Source organism: Amphiura filiformis, chromosome 11, assembly GCF_039555335.1.
Source record: "Amphiura filiformis chromosome 11, Afil_fr2py, whole genome shotgun sequence".
NCBI classification, from domain to species: domain Eukaryota; kingdom Metazoa; phylum Echinodermata; class Ophiuroidea; order Amphilepidida; family Amphiuridae; genus Amphiura; species Amphiura filiformis.
The window spans coordinates 29548645-29567558 of NC_092638.1; the positions used below are offsets into that span (position 1 = coordinate 29548645).

Below are 18914 nucleotides of genomic sequence, written 5' to 3' on the forward strand. Positions count from 1 at the left end.
ATCAGTCAGAATTGCCAAGTACAAGTCCTCGTATTATATAAGATTTCCTGACACTGACCTGGTTGTTTAACCTTAGGTTTTGTCAGTTTCTTACGAAAGAAGAACTTGTGAAGATTGAATAAGTTGCATCCGTCATCAAATAGGAATATTAGCCGACTAACAGCGAATTTTAGAAAGAAACCAAATATGATCCCGCCATCTATAGGCCGGTTAAACTAAAATCGGTTACAAGAAAACTTTTCAAGCACATAAGTGACGTGTCATGTCAAAAGGAGACACTTTTGGGAAGGTTATCAATTTTAAGGTTTTTACATATCTTAAATAAAGAGATATTTTGCTCCACAACGCCGTTTTCACCAATGAAATCGGAAATCCCTATAAGCGAAGATATTGAGTTCGTAAGTTATGGTATTATAAAATTGGAAATTGAGATATCGGCCTATTATTGACAATGTTGAGAGTACGAATTACCTCAAAAAATGTCTTCAAAATACAAGATGCCAATTTATTCCGGTCTGAAACTATAATCTCGTCTGTGCCATTAATAACATCACAAATTCGCAACTAACCTAAATTGTGACAAAATCACCCCCGGGCAGATGTTTAGCTATTTCTCCATTTACGATCCTGCCCAAACATGCCAAAAGTGTCTCCTTTTGATGACATGACACGTATTATTCCGCTACACAATGGACCATCTTTAAAATCACACCATCTTATCAAATATTTAGATAGCTTTTGCTCCCAAAATTCCTGCGAAGTTACAATAGAATATCTGGCAAGACATTACACCGGAACTATATACTCATACTTGACTTTTAGAAAGCATTTGATACTGTTCTGTTCCCCGCCAATGACTTATCCGGAAATTAAAACTGTACGGTATAAAAGGACCCACCTTGAATTGAATAAGTTTTTAGCTAACATCAAGACCACAAACGGTCATCGTTGATGAGAAAATATCTAACCAATTCATTTAAGTATGGAGTACCCCTGGACAAGAATCGGGACCACTAATATTTTGATTGTTGACAATATTCACCGTGAAACAAAAATAAGACTTTTTTGCTGGTGATTGTCCTCTCTTACTGAGTTATAAAATTATTAATGGATATTGATACTATTCAATTCGACTTAAATACCTTCGTAGAGTGGTCAAACATGTGGCAAATATCATTCAACACAAATAAATGCAAAACGTTAAAAGCAGTTACCAAGAAAAAGTCGAGTAGGCATATTGCATACCTACAATATATGGTATCTCATCAACTGGAATCCATTTAAACAATATCTATCTTGGAGCTGAATTAAGCATTGCGGTTCCTCCGCAGAAATCTATGAAAATGCATTTTCTTCAGTTAAGACCCTTAATTGCATGTGTACCCGAGATACAAAAATTTACCAGGTACAACGACAAACACATATAACAAAAGCTTCAAAAGACCCACCCTTGTGAGTAGTATAAGAGGTCCCTTTACGGTAGGTTTCAGGAGCGATTTTTCAGGAGCAACTCCTGTGACCTCAGAGGTCATCTATTGATCTATTTTTAGAAGTATGGTTCACCCGTGATTTCCCTTATGACGTAATCTATTTATAGCCCTATGACGCACTCTGGGAGGGTGGTATAATGGGTTACTTTGCGAGGTTTTATGGTATATATTTACGGTATTTTATACACGTATTTGATAGTATTTTATTCGGTTTCTTACGTAAGTTTTATTCTAAGAGTATAACAACCGCGAAATAAAGACAAATGGAAGCTTATATTTGCGTATATACATATTTTATTTATACATTTATTTATACACGTATTTACATATAGATACACATACAATAATCGTTACATAGTTGATATCGTATAATACAATGTACTCAATGCTTGTTAAAGTATAGAAGTTAGATTATTTAAAACATATTATACGCATAGCTAAATATTTGTTGATAATCCACGTAAAAGTACCTCGTTTACATTATACATAGTATGCGACTTAAATTTACGACAATTTGTTTGATACATTATTAGGTAAAGACCATTAAAAGACTGGTCAACAAAGGAATATCAAGAGTATCGATTTCGATATTTTAACAAAATTAATGGATAAACAGTATACAACATTATCATCTTTATAATGCTGCCCAATCGAGAGAAATAACAATATGGCAATCTATTCTAGATGTCTAAGTAAGTTGTGGTGAAACCATCTTCGGCCACCTTTCGTTTGGGATAGAAGTAAGTAAATGCGGAGCGTTCTTGTTGATAAGTGAGAACCCGATTGTTTTTGACGCGAAAGCCGCGGTTGATCGCAGAGTCGGCATTTTGTTCCAGAAGCACGCGCTTGTATTTCTCGGCGGTAATTTCGTTATTTCTCTTATTCACCCCTTTGCAACTAAATTTATCCTTGGAGCCAAACCCATACCAGGTCTTGCTACAAAGTGCTATGATACCATCGCCTTCCCATTCCAACTTGAATAAGCCAGGGGTTCGCTTGTCAAATCGTCTATTCTCTTCCGTATCAGTACGCGGTAGCCAGCTGTACTTTTCTCTTTCGAAGCTTGGACGAAGTTCAGGTGTGACAAGACTTTCAATACTGGAGCCAGAAAGGGCGAAATAGGCCGAATCGTATCCATTTGCACGTACTCAAAGTCTGATCTGTCCATGAATACATCGAGGAAGTCGAAATAGAACTGTAACATTTTGAGTTTGGCGTACTGATAGACGAAAAACCCGACTTGTACAGGCAAATCATGTTTAATTTTGGCTTTGGCCATCTCAACTTCATAGCATTCGTCAGTTATGGGGTTGAGATCACGAAATAGGAGTTCATTGACGAGTTGGTTCGCTTTTGGGGTGTTTGCAATTTTGACATTCTTGTGTTTTGACTTGTTAGTGATGGTTTTACCGTACGATGAATTTCCCATCAATTTCATCGTGTCAGCTATGATGGACTTAGAAGGGTCGATATCCCCAGCTCTGCGTGCATTGGAGACAGCATTGGCAAATTCTGAAAAACAGGCGATCGGTGTATATTGTACCACTTGATACACCCGAGTAATTTCCAAGCCATGGTTGAGATACCATTTCGCGAGAGGCGTGGCAAGAAAAATTCTCTTCCCGAACATACTTCCGATCAAACTTCTCCTTGGGGTATTCATGATATCATGTTCTTCTCCGTATGTTTTCATAAAAGGTCCTATATCATCGCGGGAAATGAGAGTATTTTTGAATATAGGGGTCATTTCGGCAAAGTATGGTTTCAATTCGTCAGGGACATGAATGTCGCATTCTATACATCCAAAGAGAAGGCCCGATTTGATTTCTTGTATGATTTCATTTAATGATAAGTTAAATTTGTGATCTAGGGGTTTCTTACGGGCATTGATGAATTGTTTTAGTTTTGGATCAGTCTTTTTCATAGAGTCAAAATTGCACTCCCACATTTCGACAAGTTCATAGCCTAGTTTTTCCAAATAAGCGCGCTTCTCTAAGGTTTTAGCGTACCGATCGCGCATTTCTTGTTCGCAGTGACGGGGATTCTTTTGGCAGGGATGGCCGTGGAAATAACAACCCTGAAACTCAAATACTTGTTTTGTTTCTGAGCACCAACCATCAACGGGCAACATGCGGGGACCTACACGCTTTTCGGTGTTATTACCCTCGTGTCTAATTTTAATTTCGCGGTCATGAGCCTCCCAATCTAACCATTCCTGCGCAACTATCGAAAATGGTTTCCTTTCTTTTTGAATCCGTTTCCTCGCGTCTGCGCGTTGGGTAGCCGGTGGGCATTTCTTGTTTCATCGCCCAGAGATACAAGGCATTGGCGTCATATCCTTGTATCTTTTCGCACAATTTGCCACCGCGTATTTTAGTTTTACCGGATTCGTGATATCTATTGAAAACTATGGAAGGACCACCGACCAGATTCTCTCGGAAAGTTTGGTAAAGATCGCTATCTTGATTTCCAAAAAGTGAGAAATTGGCAGAGGAGCTGACTTTAAAGAGATACTTCAATGTCAAGCCAGGGACGGATATTCCGTCTTTGAGAAGATCGATTCCCATGTCGCGGTAGGTATTTGCCATTTCCCCAATGACTTCTACAAATGGTTCTACATCTAAATTGTTATACCATATTAAGTAATCTCTCATGGTTTTCATGCCTTCTTGCATCCAAACATCTTGACAGTAGGCGTATTCTTCATCCGTTATCGAGGTGCCTTTGAGAGTACTGTCAAAAGCTTCTTTAGGCGGGAGTGATGTTTGGTCTAGTTCGTTTAGATGGATCCACTCATAAGGAAATATTCCTTTTTGCATAGAGCAGTCATACGCGCGAAGCAATTGATCATAACTAAATCCTGGGGCGAGAAAATTGGTAATATCTAGAAAGCGCAAGTGCTCAGTGTCAATCGACATATAATTGTTATTTCTCTTGATCAAGTTTTTGATAGGTTCGTTTTTAACGAGGAAGGGAAGTAAATATGTCTTAATCAAATTGATATCGTAATTGCCGCTATTAAAGCCGAATACCGGGAGCGTCTTCAAATGACTAAGGAGTTTAGACAGCAAGGTTTCCAAGTGTTTCATTTGTTTCGTGCTTTCATCAGCATCACCACCACTTAGTCTTTGAATCTTCCCCATCAATTCGGCTATGATAGCGTGAAAAGTTTCTCTTAAAATACTATCACTACGAGAACTGATCTCGATGAGATATCTAACCATATCTCCTACTATTTGATTTGGGTCACCTTCGCTGATGAAACAAGTAGGGCTGTGATATCCTGGAACATTACTACTGATACTAACACTGAGGGGAATGTGTTCATTCATCCAGCATAACTTATCTCCCCCAGATTCTACCGATGTCTTCTCTGTATACGACTCAAAATCAAAGGTAGCCCAATGAGGGAAAAAATCCAATTCTTTAGGAATGTCGATGTCCTCTTCTCGAATCTCATCGAAGATAGACGGTGAATTTACATACACGCCACGCGGATATACATCGGTAGTTCCTGTTATAAAAAAGAAAGAAGAAAGAACAAAAATAAAAATATTAATAATGTAATTATAATTGTGTTATACGAGTATGTTATACCGCATGCCTATGTGTGTAATCAATGTTACATCCCAATAAGGCCCATTCAGTGATTTGCTCATCCGGACGATCGTAAACATCATCAAATTCAGATTTTGGTACCTTTGTCATTGTCATGTAGATGTGCGAACATAGCATGCGAGTGGTTCAGCCGAAAGCCGCGTATTTAAGACAAAATAAGATATTTTACACGAATCTGTTATTAAGGTACTGACATGACATAGTATCTAAATTAGCTACATGTATTTGAATGGGGCTTCAACTTCGTTTTCTTCGTTTTGTGCTTAATTTGTCATTTCAAAAATACCAATTTGAATGACTTATCCTTCACTTTTAAGCAATTTATAAACATTTTTGTTAAACTTGCGCTGGGATCACTGAACATGCTGAATGGGTCTTTAACATAGTTAGTTTTACATAATATAATAATAAGATTATAACATTCTTACCTTGGTCCTCACAAGTAGCTTCATGGCGGTGTAGCTGCTTGCCAGTCTTCCATAACTTGTGACACTTGCGGCATGCGTAGGACTGGGTATACTTGTCTATGTTGCTGATGTAGCTGAAGTGTTCGTTATGAAGGTTGATATACATGGTAGATGAATGCTTCTCCAAACTTCGCCGAACAAGTCTAGCTACAACCATTCCATTCATATTCTTCTCTGTCTCTTCTGTATTATGATCATCAATGACATCTGCTCCGAGATCTACTAATTCATACACCATAATGTTTACACCAAAGACGTCTTCTACCTCGTGCAATTGATCTACCTTGATCCCTTTAAAATCTTGACTGGATTGATTTGAATATTCTTTAAACAAGGCTTTGGTTTGCTTTTCCAAACCGCACTTATGATGTCCTTTATGAAGCGCCATGCAGCGAAACATGCATAGGTTATCCTTGTAAGGTTTCTTAGTGTTATTGTTGATCATGAGAGAGACAACAGCTCTATTCTGCAAGATGTAATCGGGTAAATAAGAGCAAGCTCCAATGGGATGATCGCGTATTCGATACACGTAAAATGTCACGTTTGTGACGATCTCTACTATCCACTTTGAATCGGGCCGTTGCATCCGTGCATATTCCAAAGAGTCAATATCTTTAAGTGTGTTGTAAAACGTGTCAAATGTAGCCCGGTCTTTCACCAAGAATGGTTTTTCAAAGAGTTTTGTGTTCTTCGAAGAATAATAAAATCTGCGCTCATTCGTCTCATTATTCCTGAGAATGAAGCCAAAAGAAGCGTTGACTTTGAAGGCGGTCGTCTGCTGCGAAAATACCTCCTCGGCACAGTTTGCTAAGTTAACAGGATCCAACGTCGGAAGGTGACAGTTGTATTTTGATTGGATCTTGCCCTTCTTGACGGAAGATCTTATCCACCTCCAATGCTGGCGATAGTATTGAAGTAAATCAGGATCATCCGCTAATTCCTCAACCATCTCATTTGGAAGTTCAAAAGTTGTTCCTAGCATCTTCCGAGGACGCTCACATTCAAGATCATCATCTCGCTTGCGTTTTCTGTCATTGTTCACCCGGGATGAGTCGAGTTGATTCTCCTTATCACAATCATGATCCACATTAGAGTCATTTGGTTTGTCATGAATTTTACGATGCTGTCTCATGTTATCTAGCCGAGAAAATATTTTACCACAAACGTCGCATACAGCAATCACTCGCTCATTTTGCCAATGTTGAGTACGTCGATGCCTTCCAAGATTATACTTGCTTGGGAACTCCGTCCGCATGTTTCACACTCGTGCGTTTTAGCCATGATTAAAACTACACAGCAAATCAGTATCAGATGAGAGATCTCACTTCAGATGTTACTTCCACCACGATCAGAACTATTAAGACATGCACTTCGTTCAGTAACTCGTCGTAAAGTAGACAAAACAAGGAGTGATCTAAAAATAGATCATGGGTTTTCCCACCTGACATGTCAAGACATGTCCATTATTGCACAACCAATTGCAATAATATGGGATGTAAACAAACAAGTGGTCAGATGACTATACCTCATTAAATAGTCATTATTGACAAAACCTATTGTAGGTAGTTATATACAAGGATTCATTAATTGCACTTACTGGTTATTTGATCAATTATTAGTAGGCCTATTATTGGGGGGCTACTTGACAACAAGTTAGGACTTGTCTGTAATTGCACAATGCGATGTAATGTGTGATGATAGAGAAAACATGTGAGATAGGCCCATGAGGCGCATAGGTAAGAACCACTCTTAATCCACTTGTAGGTTAATTAAACTTTAGTCAACAGGAACCAGTTATAAAGTAGGCGTTGGCTGTCAGTGTTGAACAACTACTGTCATTCAAAAATGTTATGAAAGTTTACTAATATAATTATTCAAATATTACGTGAACATACGAGATGCTCTATTACGCTTATACATTATTTATTTCGATGCAAAGAATTTCATAATGTAATGGTGTAAGTAGAACAAGATAAAGAAAAGATATTAAAACAACCATTCTGAGAAGGAGAAAAAAAAAATCCACACCAACGCAGAATGTAATGTTGGAAATCAGATAGATATAATATTTGGTCTTAACAGAGAGGTTACATGGTCATGCACACCTTCTGTCATAGCTAAAGATATCATCAATAATCAATGTCAAGTATATCTCCTTTTCCATTAATGAATAGTACACCATCTAATGTCAAGATATCAATCAATAATCAATATAAAGTATTCCAGTAATGATGACAAGATAGTGATTCCACTGATGATTGACAGGAGATCGGCCTATTTGTTTGTAAACAGATCGGTCGACCATAAACAACATGTCCAGACTCGTTTGGAGGTCAGGCATACATCATGTACATGGTATGGTTTATTTGGGTCAATTAGGTTATTATTATTATAGATGTCCAATAACAAATGTTAAGTAAACTAGAGAAAACCACCTAAATTTAAAATGGCCTATATATTTAACATACTTTTATGATATCAGTTACGCAATCTTACGCATTTTGACGCATTCTTACGCATTTTGACGCATTTACTTACGCATTTTAACGCATTCTTACGCATTTAGACGCATTCTTACGCATTTTGACGCATTCTTACGCATTTTGATGCATTCTTACGCATTTTGACGCATTTGCTTACGCATTTTGACGCATTCTTACGCATTTTGACGCATTCTTACACATTTGCTTACGCATTTTGACGCATTCTTACGCATTTTGACGCATTTGCTTACGCATTCTTACGCATTTTGACGCATTCTTACGCATTTTGACGCATTCTTACGCATTTTGACGCATTCTTACACATTTGCTTACGCATTTTGACGCATTCCTGCGCATTTTGACGCATTCTTGCGCATTTGCTTACGCATTTTGACGCATTCTTGCGCATTTTGACGCATTCTTACGCATCAGCTCCTATTGGAGCTATGAAGTATTTAAACCCGGTTGACTCCGTTCTTGTTTCATTTCGTTGTAAACCAGCAAACGGTCAACATGTACTCCGCTCCGTTTCCCGTCCTCATACCTGTATCATTTGCAATAAAAGCTTCAGTAGAAATTACGATCTCGAAAGACACCTAAACACGATTCACTCCGAAGATACGGAAGACACTCGGCTGAAAGAAAGTTCAGATTCAGAAATGGATGACACCGAGCATTCGGATGAGAATTTGGCTCATTCTGAGCCGGAATCCTCAGATATGGAAGCGGAAGAGGAGGATGAGGAGGACGAGGGGGATTCGGACGATGCATCTAGTTCCGAGCTTGAAGATAATACCGCATTTCAAGAATGGTATCAGCAAGCATTGGATGAAACGAAAGAAACGAGGGATGAAAAATACCAGAAATATATCGACCGAGGCATGGATGGAGAACAAGCTCGTGATAAAGCCTACACGAAAACATTATGGGCTCTTCAACGGATCTTTTTTGATCAATACAGAACGCATCTGTGGAGTGGTGTTCATCTACAAGACGACGAAACACATCGGGAGATCATGGAGGATCTTGAACAGAGAATAGATGATGGAAAGGATGTAGACAAGGCTATAAAGAGGGTGCTAACGAAACATCGATATAAATTCGACGGTCTTTTCCTATACGAGGAGAGTGATGAAGACACGGACAATGAGAACAATGGTTGAACGATTCAAGACAATTAACAAAATAAAATTTTCGTAATGATCGAAGATTGAAGAGAAGCGAGAACTTTAACAAGCATTGAGTACATTGTATTATACGATATCAACTATGTAACGATTATTGTATGTGTATCTATATGTAAATACGTGTATAAATAAATGTATAAATAAAATATGTATATATACGCAAATATAAGCTTCCATTTGTCTTTATTTCGCGGTTGTTATACTCTTAGAATAAAACTTACGTAAGAAACCGAATAAAATACTATCAAATACGTGTATAAAATACCGTAAATATATACCATAAAACCTCGCAAAGTAACCCATTATACCACCCTCCCAGAGTGCGTCATAGGGCTATAAATAGATTACGTCATAAGGGAAATCACGGGTGAACCATACTTCTAAAAATAGATCAATAGATGACCTCTGAGGTCACAGGAGTTGCTCCTGAAAAATCGCTCCTGAAACCTACCGTAAAGGGACCTCTTATACTACTCTTGTGTAAATAAGATTGAATCACGTTTACCGTTATTGTCAAAACCAATATATGATTTCATTGCCATTGCCATACCCGTACCGGATTATGTTCAGAAACAGACAGTATCACACATCCGACAAAATATTCGAAGCAAGTTCAGAGTCATGGGTACAATAGTCAAAAAAAAAAAAGTCGTTCAAATGTTGTTTTATTCGCGCGCAATTCTGGACTGGGATTCATCGCCAACTTCAATAGACAATGTTCAAAATATCGATGGTTTCAAAAATGCAAGCGTATGAAGAGTATAAAAGACGATGTAACGTAACATTGTACTCTAGAGCACAGAAGGTAAACCTATAATAGGCTAAGAATGTAGATTTGAGTGTAGTAATACACAACACAAAAGGAAGTTCCCACTTACGTATGTAACCCGTCATATTTCTAAACTTGCGCATGTTATGACAATTTGATTGACATGGTTATGTGCATAATCCTGTTAGCTGCAATGTGATATCACATATTGATATTAAAAGCTTTAAGTTGACAAATTATTAAACAGTGTACTTCGGTTATGTATATAAATGCGCTTTTATAAATGCGCACGTGACCACCTCCGCGCTGCCATAACAGCTTATAGACAGCAAGTCTCGAAGTGACCTTCTGCATAGCGAGTGGTCTTTCTATACATTTGAATGCAAATGCGGAACAACATGAAACTGCTGTGCAGCAATGTCTATTTTGTTCAACATTGTGATGATATTTTTAACGTTTCCGTCGTCAAATACTTTTAAAATGTTGTTTTTGATAACATATTACAAATTCGGAATTGCAAAATGTGTAATAATTTAGCAATTCAGTTAATATTTAAATTTGATGATATTTATCTTCAGAGTTCCTATCCCTTTCTGTATAGTGGTCAATGCATGAGGATTTGGCCACGCTTGCTGGTCTTGGTATGTCGTGCCAATGGGTCACGTGCGTATTTATAAAAGCACATTTATAGATATATAAATGCAACTTATAAGGAGCACAGCTGCAGAAGTAAACTGCAGAACATGACCATCGCATAGTCCGGTCCGAAACGACCGCTAGGAAATGTCGATCGCACCATATCCGCGTGTACAGCAGTAAATTATTGCACATTTCCAGGATCTGTAATTATTGTAACAATTCATGCGTTTTAAATTTGCACCAAATTTTAAGCACCGGTATCAACCTTTGTCAATTTAAAGCTTTTGTTAGCAAATGCAGTATCATATCAAATTAGAGCAAACAAGATGCTGCACACGAATGTGTCAATTAAATTGTAATGACATGAGCAGATTTATATTGATATGATTCTAAGACAATATAACCAAATCGATGATCGATCTTTCGATCGACCATCGGTGCTTGGTCTATCCTTGTTATTTGTGTAATCAATTATTTGACTATTGTAAATTATGATACATAAATTTATGTATGTAATGATATTGACTAATGCAAATTTATCATTAATTGTGATTATTTAGTTAATAATTCAGTTAAAGCAGGAATCGAAGCAGCGTCGACTATCGATCGACAGATCGAACAAATTTGGTTTTGGTGCTATATTAGAGAGGACTTTTTATTTTGTTTTGTATAGAGGTTATCCACTTCACTCATGTGTGACTTCTAACAAAAGGCGCTGGTTCCCGTAGTATTCCTCATTCAAACCAATTTAATGCACGACCTCGGAGTTACCTGCATGACTTTGGCGGGCTATTTGGAAGCAGTTGCACATGCAGGTACTTCTTTTGAAAGTCCTAAACAAGGTATAGCAGTCGCTGATAGGATATACAACTTATAGAACACGGATAACCTCTATTCATATATTATCATTAATCCGTTTATCTAGTGGCATGTTATTTCTCACCGTACTATTGCTTATGCAACATTGCTGAGTAAGGTTGTAGAAATAGAAATAGGAGAAACAGATTGGACTGATCTTTATTATGTTTATAAGGTCAGGTAAAAATCATTTAACATGACATTACTCTGAAGGCAACCAATCTGTTGTTAATTGATGCGGCAGTGATGGACGAGGCTGATTAAGCGATAATAAACTGAAGGTTTTGTATTTAAAGGTTAATCCTCGAATTCCGGATGATTGGTATATTTTACATGTAATAAAACATCATTAATCAGCCTTAAAATATTAAATTACAGGATTCTTTTTTTTTTTCTTCAAATAAATGTTATTTCGACGTATTGTATGTCCTTTCTGTGTTTTTATACAGGGTGTTCTTGACAAAACTATGCCGTCAGAAACTTTAATGGGCCAATCCAGTTGAAATTCATACACCCCCTATGGAAGACATGATCTTAATCTGCAACACAGGGAGTGTGAATTTCAAATGGAGTCACTCATTCAATGTCGTCTGCTCCAAAATGGGCTATTCCAGTTGAAATCCATACACCCCCTATGGAAGACATGATCTTAATCTGCAACACAGGGAGTGTGAATTTCAAATGGAGTCACTCATTCAATGTCGTCTGCTCCAAAATGGGCTATTCCAGTTGAAATCCATACACCCCCTATGGAAGACATGATCTTAATCTGCAACACAGGGAGTGTGAATTTCAAATGGAGTCACTCATTCAATGTCGTCTGCTCCAAAATGGGCTATTCCAGTTGAAATCCATACACCCTCTATGGAAGATATGACCTCTCACATTTGGATTTCAAATGGGGTTACCAGAATGGGTGACTCCATATGAAATCTATGCCCCCTTTGTCAGTGTACTTCGGTTATATTTATAAATGTGCTTTTATAAATACGTACGTGACCACCTCCGCGCTGCCATAACAGCTTGTAGTAAGTCTCGAAGTAACCTTCTTCAAAGCTGGTGGTCTTCCTATTCATTTGAATATAAATGCGGAACATGAGACTACTGTGCAGCAAAATTGTTTATTTTGTTAAACTTTGTGATATGATATTGTAAACGTTCCCGTCGTTGAATATTTTTTCCGTCGCCAAATACTTTCAAAATGTTGTTTTTGATAACATAATTTTCCTATTCAATCAATACTTAAATTTGATGATATTTCTCTACAGACTTCCTATCATTTTCTGTATAGTGGTCAATGCATTAGGATTTGATCACGCTTGCTGGTCTTGGTATATCGTGCCCATGGGTCACGTGCGTATTTATAAAAGCGCATTTATAAATACAACCGAAGTACACTGTTTGTGGAAGGTTTAGGTCGTGTCTTCCATATATGGTGAATGGATTTCGACTGGAATAGCCCACTTTACGGGTATTTTAATGCCATTTTGTTCTTGAAATATAACACATTTTGCGAAAACTTCTCATTTTCAATGGAACGGATTGAAAATGAGGTGTAATTTTCAAGAACGAATCTGTGTATGATAACTGGCTTATTCGTCATCCAACAGTAACTATTTAGTTTGTTTGGTTCGGGGGGAATATGTATATCCAAAGCAGGTTTCCTACAGTGCTGTGGAATCAGTGACACCCTGTAGTCATGGTAGTACTGTGTGACATTGTATTTAATAAATCTTTCTACCATTAATGTTGTACTTTTTGCATATTTTACCTTTTTAATTGCAGACAATTAAAAACAAACAAAACAGGAAAGCCCCTTATTGGAAATGGTAAGATAAAAATGCAATAGGCTATTACGGTTAAAATCCGTACACCACCTGTGCAAGATGTGACTTTAATTTTGCATGTGTGTGTGTGTGTGGATTAAGATTATGTCTTCCAGGTGTATGTGGATTTCAACTGAAATAAGCCGATGTAATTAAAGAATAATTGGTAACCATGCTAACAAAAAGTTGGGAATGATGTTTTTTTTTTCTTTTTCCTGAGTTGTGTATCCATACAATAAATGCAACAAAAATGTTCACTAGCAAGTGGATATAAAAAATAATATTAATTGTACATTGTTGATAGATCATTTCTACATGTCTATTGTTTCTTAGAAACAATTATTTTGAAAGAAGTTTAAGAAAAATAGCAGCTTTGGGTACTCTGTAAATTACGTGCCTTGAATTCTTTCGATTCACAATACGATACGCCGCCAACGGTTTACCCCCGGAGAGGTGATGTGATCGCGATGCCTCATGGGAATAAGTCGACATCCAAAGCCCGCGTAATGCGAATAATTATTACACAGGATCATAGGCCACTGTTTGTGTAATTTGTCAGTATAGCCGTGTTGTTACGCGAGAAAGCAATACAAAATTATACTAAATTCTCCTGGGTGGGGGTACTTGCATAAAAATTATATAAGGTATACGGGAATGTGCTGCTTTGATGGGTTGCTTTTTTGCAAGAAAACCCTAAACATGAGTCCCGATCTGAGAAAAAACAAATTTGTCAAAAACTGTCAAATCAAGGAAACGTTCCAGCGGTACACCCCTGACAAAATCTAATCAGATTCTGGGTAAATTATATTTCTTTCTATCCTTGGTTGAGCTGTTAGCCCAATGGTATAGAGCATCGATGTCGACTCCGGAAGTTAACAAATGTCAAATGGACTGGCAAGAGCATCCGCTGCGGCGCATCGTATTGTGAATTGCGAGAAATATCTACTGCAACGGTTCCATAAATTTATAGCTATGCTTTATAACTTTCCGTAAGAATGGAAATTATTACGGTAATTTCAAGCAATTTTACTGCCAGTTTTGCGTGTTTATCTATTTGCTTGTTTACTTGTTAAAGTGAAGTTTAACCATTGTACATTTCCCCTTCATCCATAGCTTATTCCGTGTCTGCTCCAATGCCTATTACAAGACAAGACATGCCGCCTGGAAAATCTCCTGGAATCTCTCCACAAGACCGTGATACAGGTGAGATTGAGAATGAATATGCATATGCTGCAATCAATGAATATGCTACCGTAGGATCGCGAGACAACAACGGTAGACCAGCAGTGCCAACAGCACCAGTACCTTCCGTTTCAGCGGCGAAAGCAGCAGAAACCCCGCCTTATTATTTCAGACTAGCAGAAAATAGCACAGAACAAACATCGAATGAAATGGCCGCATCAACTACTTCCTCAGCAACTACCACAACGACCACCACTGCCGATTGCTACACAAAAGTAATTAAAAAACCAAAGGAGGAAAACCCTAAGCCGCCCATTTCACAATATGATCGCTTGGATCGTATAAACTTTAGACCACCACCAAGTGTTGATAATGCATCTCCAAGTGACAACAACTATGGCACTCTGTCGTCGTCATTGGCATCTGATGGATCACCGCCAGTCTGAGACTACAGTGCCTATCAGAATACCAAAATTCATGGGATATTTTGTATGAAGCCTTTTGGTGGTTATTGCAGATTCATACGTAGTGGTAACAAAATGAGAACAACGTAGAAATAAGACTTGCCGATGTTGTTAGCTCTGATGTTTCTTGGAAACGGTCAACCTGATCAGGTGACGTCACCGAAGTTGAAAAGCAAACCTGGCCCTGGTATTGCTGGGACTCTAATGTTGAAGTCTAATTTCTAAATTATTCTGTTTTGGAGATAGAGAAGATTTGTGATTAAGCGATTTATATGAATTCATTGTCTTTCTGATGTTTTACAATATTGAAGAGTGGCTTAATTTTAAAACTCACTAGGTCCACTTTGACCTGTTATGAGAAAATTACATTTTGAACGGAGTGAGTTTTGCATTACCAATGTAAGTCAATACCAGGGCATGACTGAGTGAGTTTTGGAAAATGAAGCAGATTTACACAGCTCGCGACAGATCAGAACTGAGTAGGTTTGGGTAAAATAGGATGGTATACCGTAAACGTTCGCCTAATGGCGCACCTGGGCTCCTTTGCTTTGGAGTAGATTCCGTGTACGAATAGAGAGCTCCCTTTATCCTTTAAAAATCCCAACAAAAATTAAGGGTATGTGCCCTTATTTGCTGGTGGAATGTTTATGGGAGGGCACTTCTAGTTTGTGTCTAAAATGTCAAGGGAGCCCATAGCGCCATTAGACGAACGTTTCCGGTATTTTCAAAACCTGTACTTGTGGCTCTTGAACATGTTTAAAACAAAACTGTCAAGCGGTTACCATGGTTGCATGGGTGGGTTTGATTTAAACATGTTCAGGGGCTAATGACACATTGTTTTTTCCTGCCTTTGATGTTGACCCGTTTCATTGAAAAATAATGTATCTTTATTTAAATATTTATGTAGAACTATGATTATTTGTAATAGTATAATGGGTTTTTTCGAGTTTACATCATCATTCTACAAGAATCTGAGATTCGTTTATATATTTAAGGAAAGATGTCAATTCTTAAATCATGTTTATTGGTTTATACAATCACGTATTACCTTAAAAGATTATGATGATTGCCAAATTGGTGTATTCAATTCGATCTATTATTGACGAAGATAAAGAAAGTCGATAAATGTACATTGTATTATAGATACAGCACCTGGGTTTTACACGGGTTCCTTTGTATAATTCATTTCTCAAATAGTTTAAAATATCACAATTTTTACTTTGGATTTCAAAATCTTTACTTATAAAATGCAGTTAAAGATATCCACAGCAAACAGCAAGGCCCCGCTAATTAGTGTATTGCTTTTCGAGTTAGTGTACTGGAAACAAAACCTGCGTTTTACCTGAAAACAAATCGAATTTTCTATAATAGTAACACCATATGTGGTACTGATCATGCGCAAATCGTAGAATAGAAACTAAGCGGCAGGCTCTATGGCATGGCTATGGTATCTCATATCATGTAAATGGTATGCTTAGCCTGAGTCGCTCGGCCTATCTCGAACAAAATCGCCATGCGTAGCTTTTGAAAAATGAGAGGATTCATGGTACTATCACGGCCATTTTTGACACGAGGATATAGGGATGATGACGCAGTGCGCCACGTGTCTTACGGCGGGACTCTCACCAAGGAGTATACATATATTGTCGTTGGGCAGGAAAAACTTTCTATATACTTGAGGCCCTTGAACATGTTTAAAAATGTCAATAGGTTACACAAGAAGGTTTTGCTTTAAACTTGTTCAGGGGCCAAAGACAAATAGGAAGCTTTTCCGTCAGAGTCGCGATGTTTGATGCATTGTGTTAAAGAAACATGATGATCACAAATTCTATAGTGAGTTGCATTCACTGTTATGTTTGTACGCAACGCAAAATTATACTACAAAGTAGTTGTAAACTTTGATATAATGGTGTGATCAAGCAAAATCAGTCTGAAGTTTGACATATACAATTTTCAGTTTCTTATAGGATTGTAAACAGCATTTTCAAAGCTATATTTTGCAGAAACCCCCATTGAATTTGGACAACCATTTCAAAAGATATGAGCAGTTAAATAGTTTCCAAAACAATTGAAAACAAAATGAAATACTTCCTTTGTTTGGCTATATCTCAAAATTAATATTTCCGACTTCCGACTGATTTTGCTTGATCACATCACATATTTGACCTGCTTCCACCAAATGAGCGTAAGGTCGCAGGTTGGAAATTTATACTAAGTTGGTATTCCTTGTTTCCACACGCACCTGTTCAAGCCAGATCAGATGTACGTCTGTATGTCCTTTGTGAATGTGGACACAATGGCCCATTCATGAAGGACGATCTACTGGCTTGTACAGGTGCGCGCCAAACAAAGAACATCAACTCAGTCAGCAGGATGTCTCGAAACTACCAACTTGCGAATTTATACTCATTTCGTTGCAGCAGATCACATATATTTCGATATAATCTATAAGCTACTTTTAACACATCCTGTTCGCCGATCGCACGGTCATCTCAAAACGAGGTTCTACCCGCAAAGTGCGTGCTGTGTGTGCGTACGCCTGTCAAACGCATGCTTATGCTTTATTACCGCGTACACTTTGCAAAAGCCTTCTGGCTCGTCGCTAGAAAACACAAGACACGAAAATGCACATTTTGCGCATGTGCTTGCAATTGCAGGAATTCCTCGTTAGCCGTGATAATGCAAAATGAAAAAATGATAATATGGAAGGGATTATTTTGAAGAAAGGAAATGATGCAAGGAATCCAACAAACATACAGATTCCTGCCAAAATTAATTGTTTTTCCTTTACTGACTCCAGGAAGGTATATACAGGGTGAGTCAAAAAAACTGCAATAGAGCAAAGAATCGATATTTATGTAAGAACCAAGTCGAACGTTCCCAAAAATATTCTATAAATGCCACACTCAATGGCCACCTTCTGTGAAAATATGAAGTGAATCGCGACTACCGTTTAATTTTTATGAGTCCTTTTGCTGCGATACCCAATTTCATTATTTGTCCACGAGGCACCATATATTTTGAATGAGAGCACACAGTGAGTGGTATAAAAGGCACCAGATCTGAAACTGACTTTAACTTAAATAAGGTTGATTGTGGGTTATTTTAATTTCTGTTCAAACAAACTTTCTAACATTACTTTAAGTCCTTAATACCTCACTCGACTCAACTTTTTTAATCCCAATATGTCCAACTTACTGGATATTTTGTAATTCACTCCACTTCAATTTGCGCGCTTACAAATTTGTATGTTTTTGATAGAGAATAAACATCTTTAAAGTAATGGTAAAATAACAAAAACAACAAATAATGTTTCTTCTCCTTAAAGGGGGGTAACCCTATTGGTTTTGGATATGGATTGTCTTTAAAATTACATAATAATATCAAATATCGCCCCCTTTATGCTGCTTTGTGAAAAAACGAGAGCATTTTCGGCGTAAATGTGAATAAATAGCCAAATTTGCAATCCAATACCTTGGTATACGTGAATTGCATTCTGGGTAGGCAAGCAACAACAACCATTTCCGTTCGTATGACGAATTTAATGCTGACATGCTGTACAATCAATGCCCGGCCCGTATTGAACGAAAAATATTTGTTTTTTTCGTACCGTTTCAGAAAAAAAGGAAACAAAATATATTTCCCTTGCAATATGTACATTTCAAATGAATATAAAAAAAGTTTGGGTTAAAAATGGAGAGGGAAAAAAAACATTCCGACACCGGATTTTGAACCGATTACCTCTCGGGTAGAAACATGAAGCGCGCGCTAACCGACTGAGCTAATCGGCCCGCTGCCTCCATCGTGGAAATTTTATAATTAAATACGGCACACAGTCTCCTCAGCAGTTAGTGTGGTTCGCTTTTTTCACAGAATGTGTATGACGCGAAACCAAAGTAGCTGTTGAGGCGACTGATATTACGAGCTATTT

At 37.7% G+C, this 18914-nt stretch overlaps 2 protein-coding genes across 2 annotated transcripts in view; one reads left to right on the top strand and one right to left on the bottom strand.

The window, feature by feature from the left end:
* LOC140164694 (uncharacterized) overlaps window positions 1-15838 on the top strand; it is a 29424-nt gene extending 13586 nt beyond the window's left edge. Inside the window, exons 4-5 of the mRNA XM_072188048.1 lie at window positions 13297-13340; window positions 14451-15838. Coding sequence (XP_072044149.1) covers window positions 13297-13340; window positions 14451-14965 — 559 coding nt within the window. The 3' untranslated portion in view covers window positions 14966-15838. The remainder of the gene's footprint in view (window positions 1-13296; window positions 13341-14450) is intronic.
* On the bottom strand, window positions 3680-6830 carry LOC140164127 (uncharacterized). The gene is made up of 2 exons (XM_072187371.1): window positions 5537-6830; window positions 3680-5004 (listed from the first exon to the last, which is right to left on the bottom strand). The coding sequence occupies exons 1-2, from the start codon at window positions 6828-6830 to the stop codon at window positions 3680-3682; spliced, it is 2619 nt and encodes an 872-aa protein (XP_072043472.1).
* Window positions 15839-18914: the final 3076 nt, after the last annotated feature.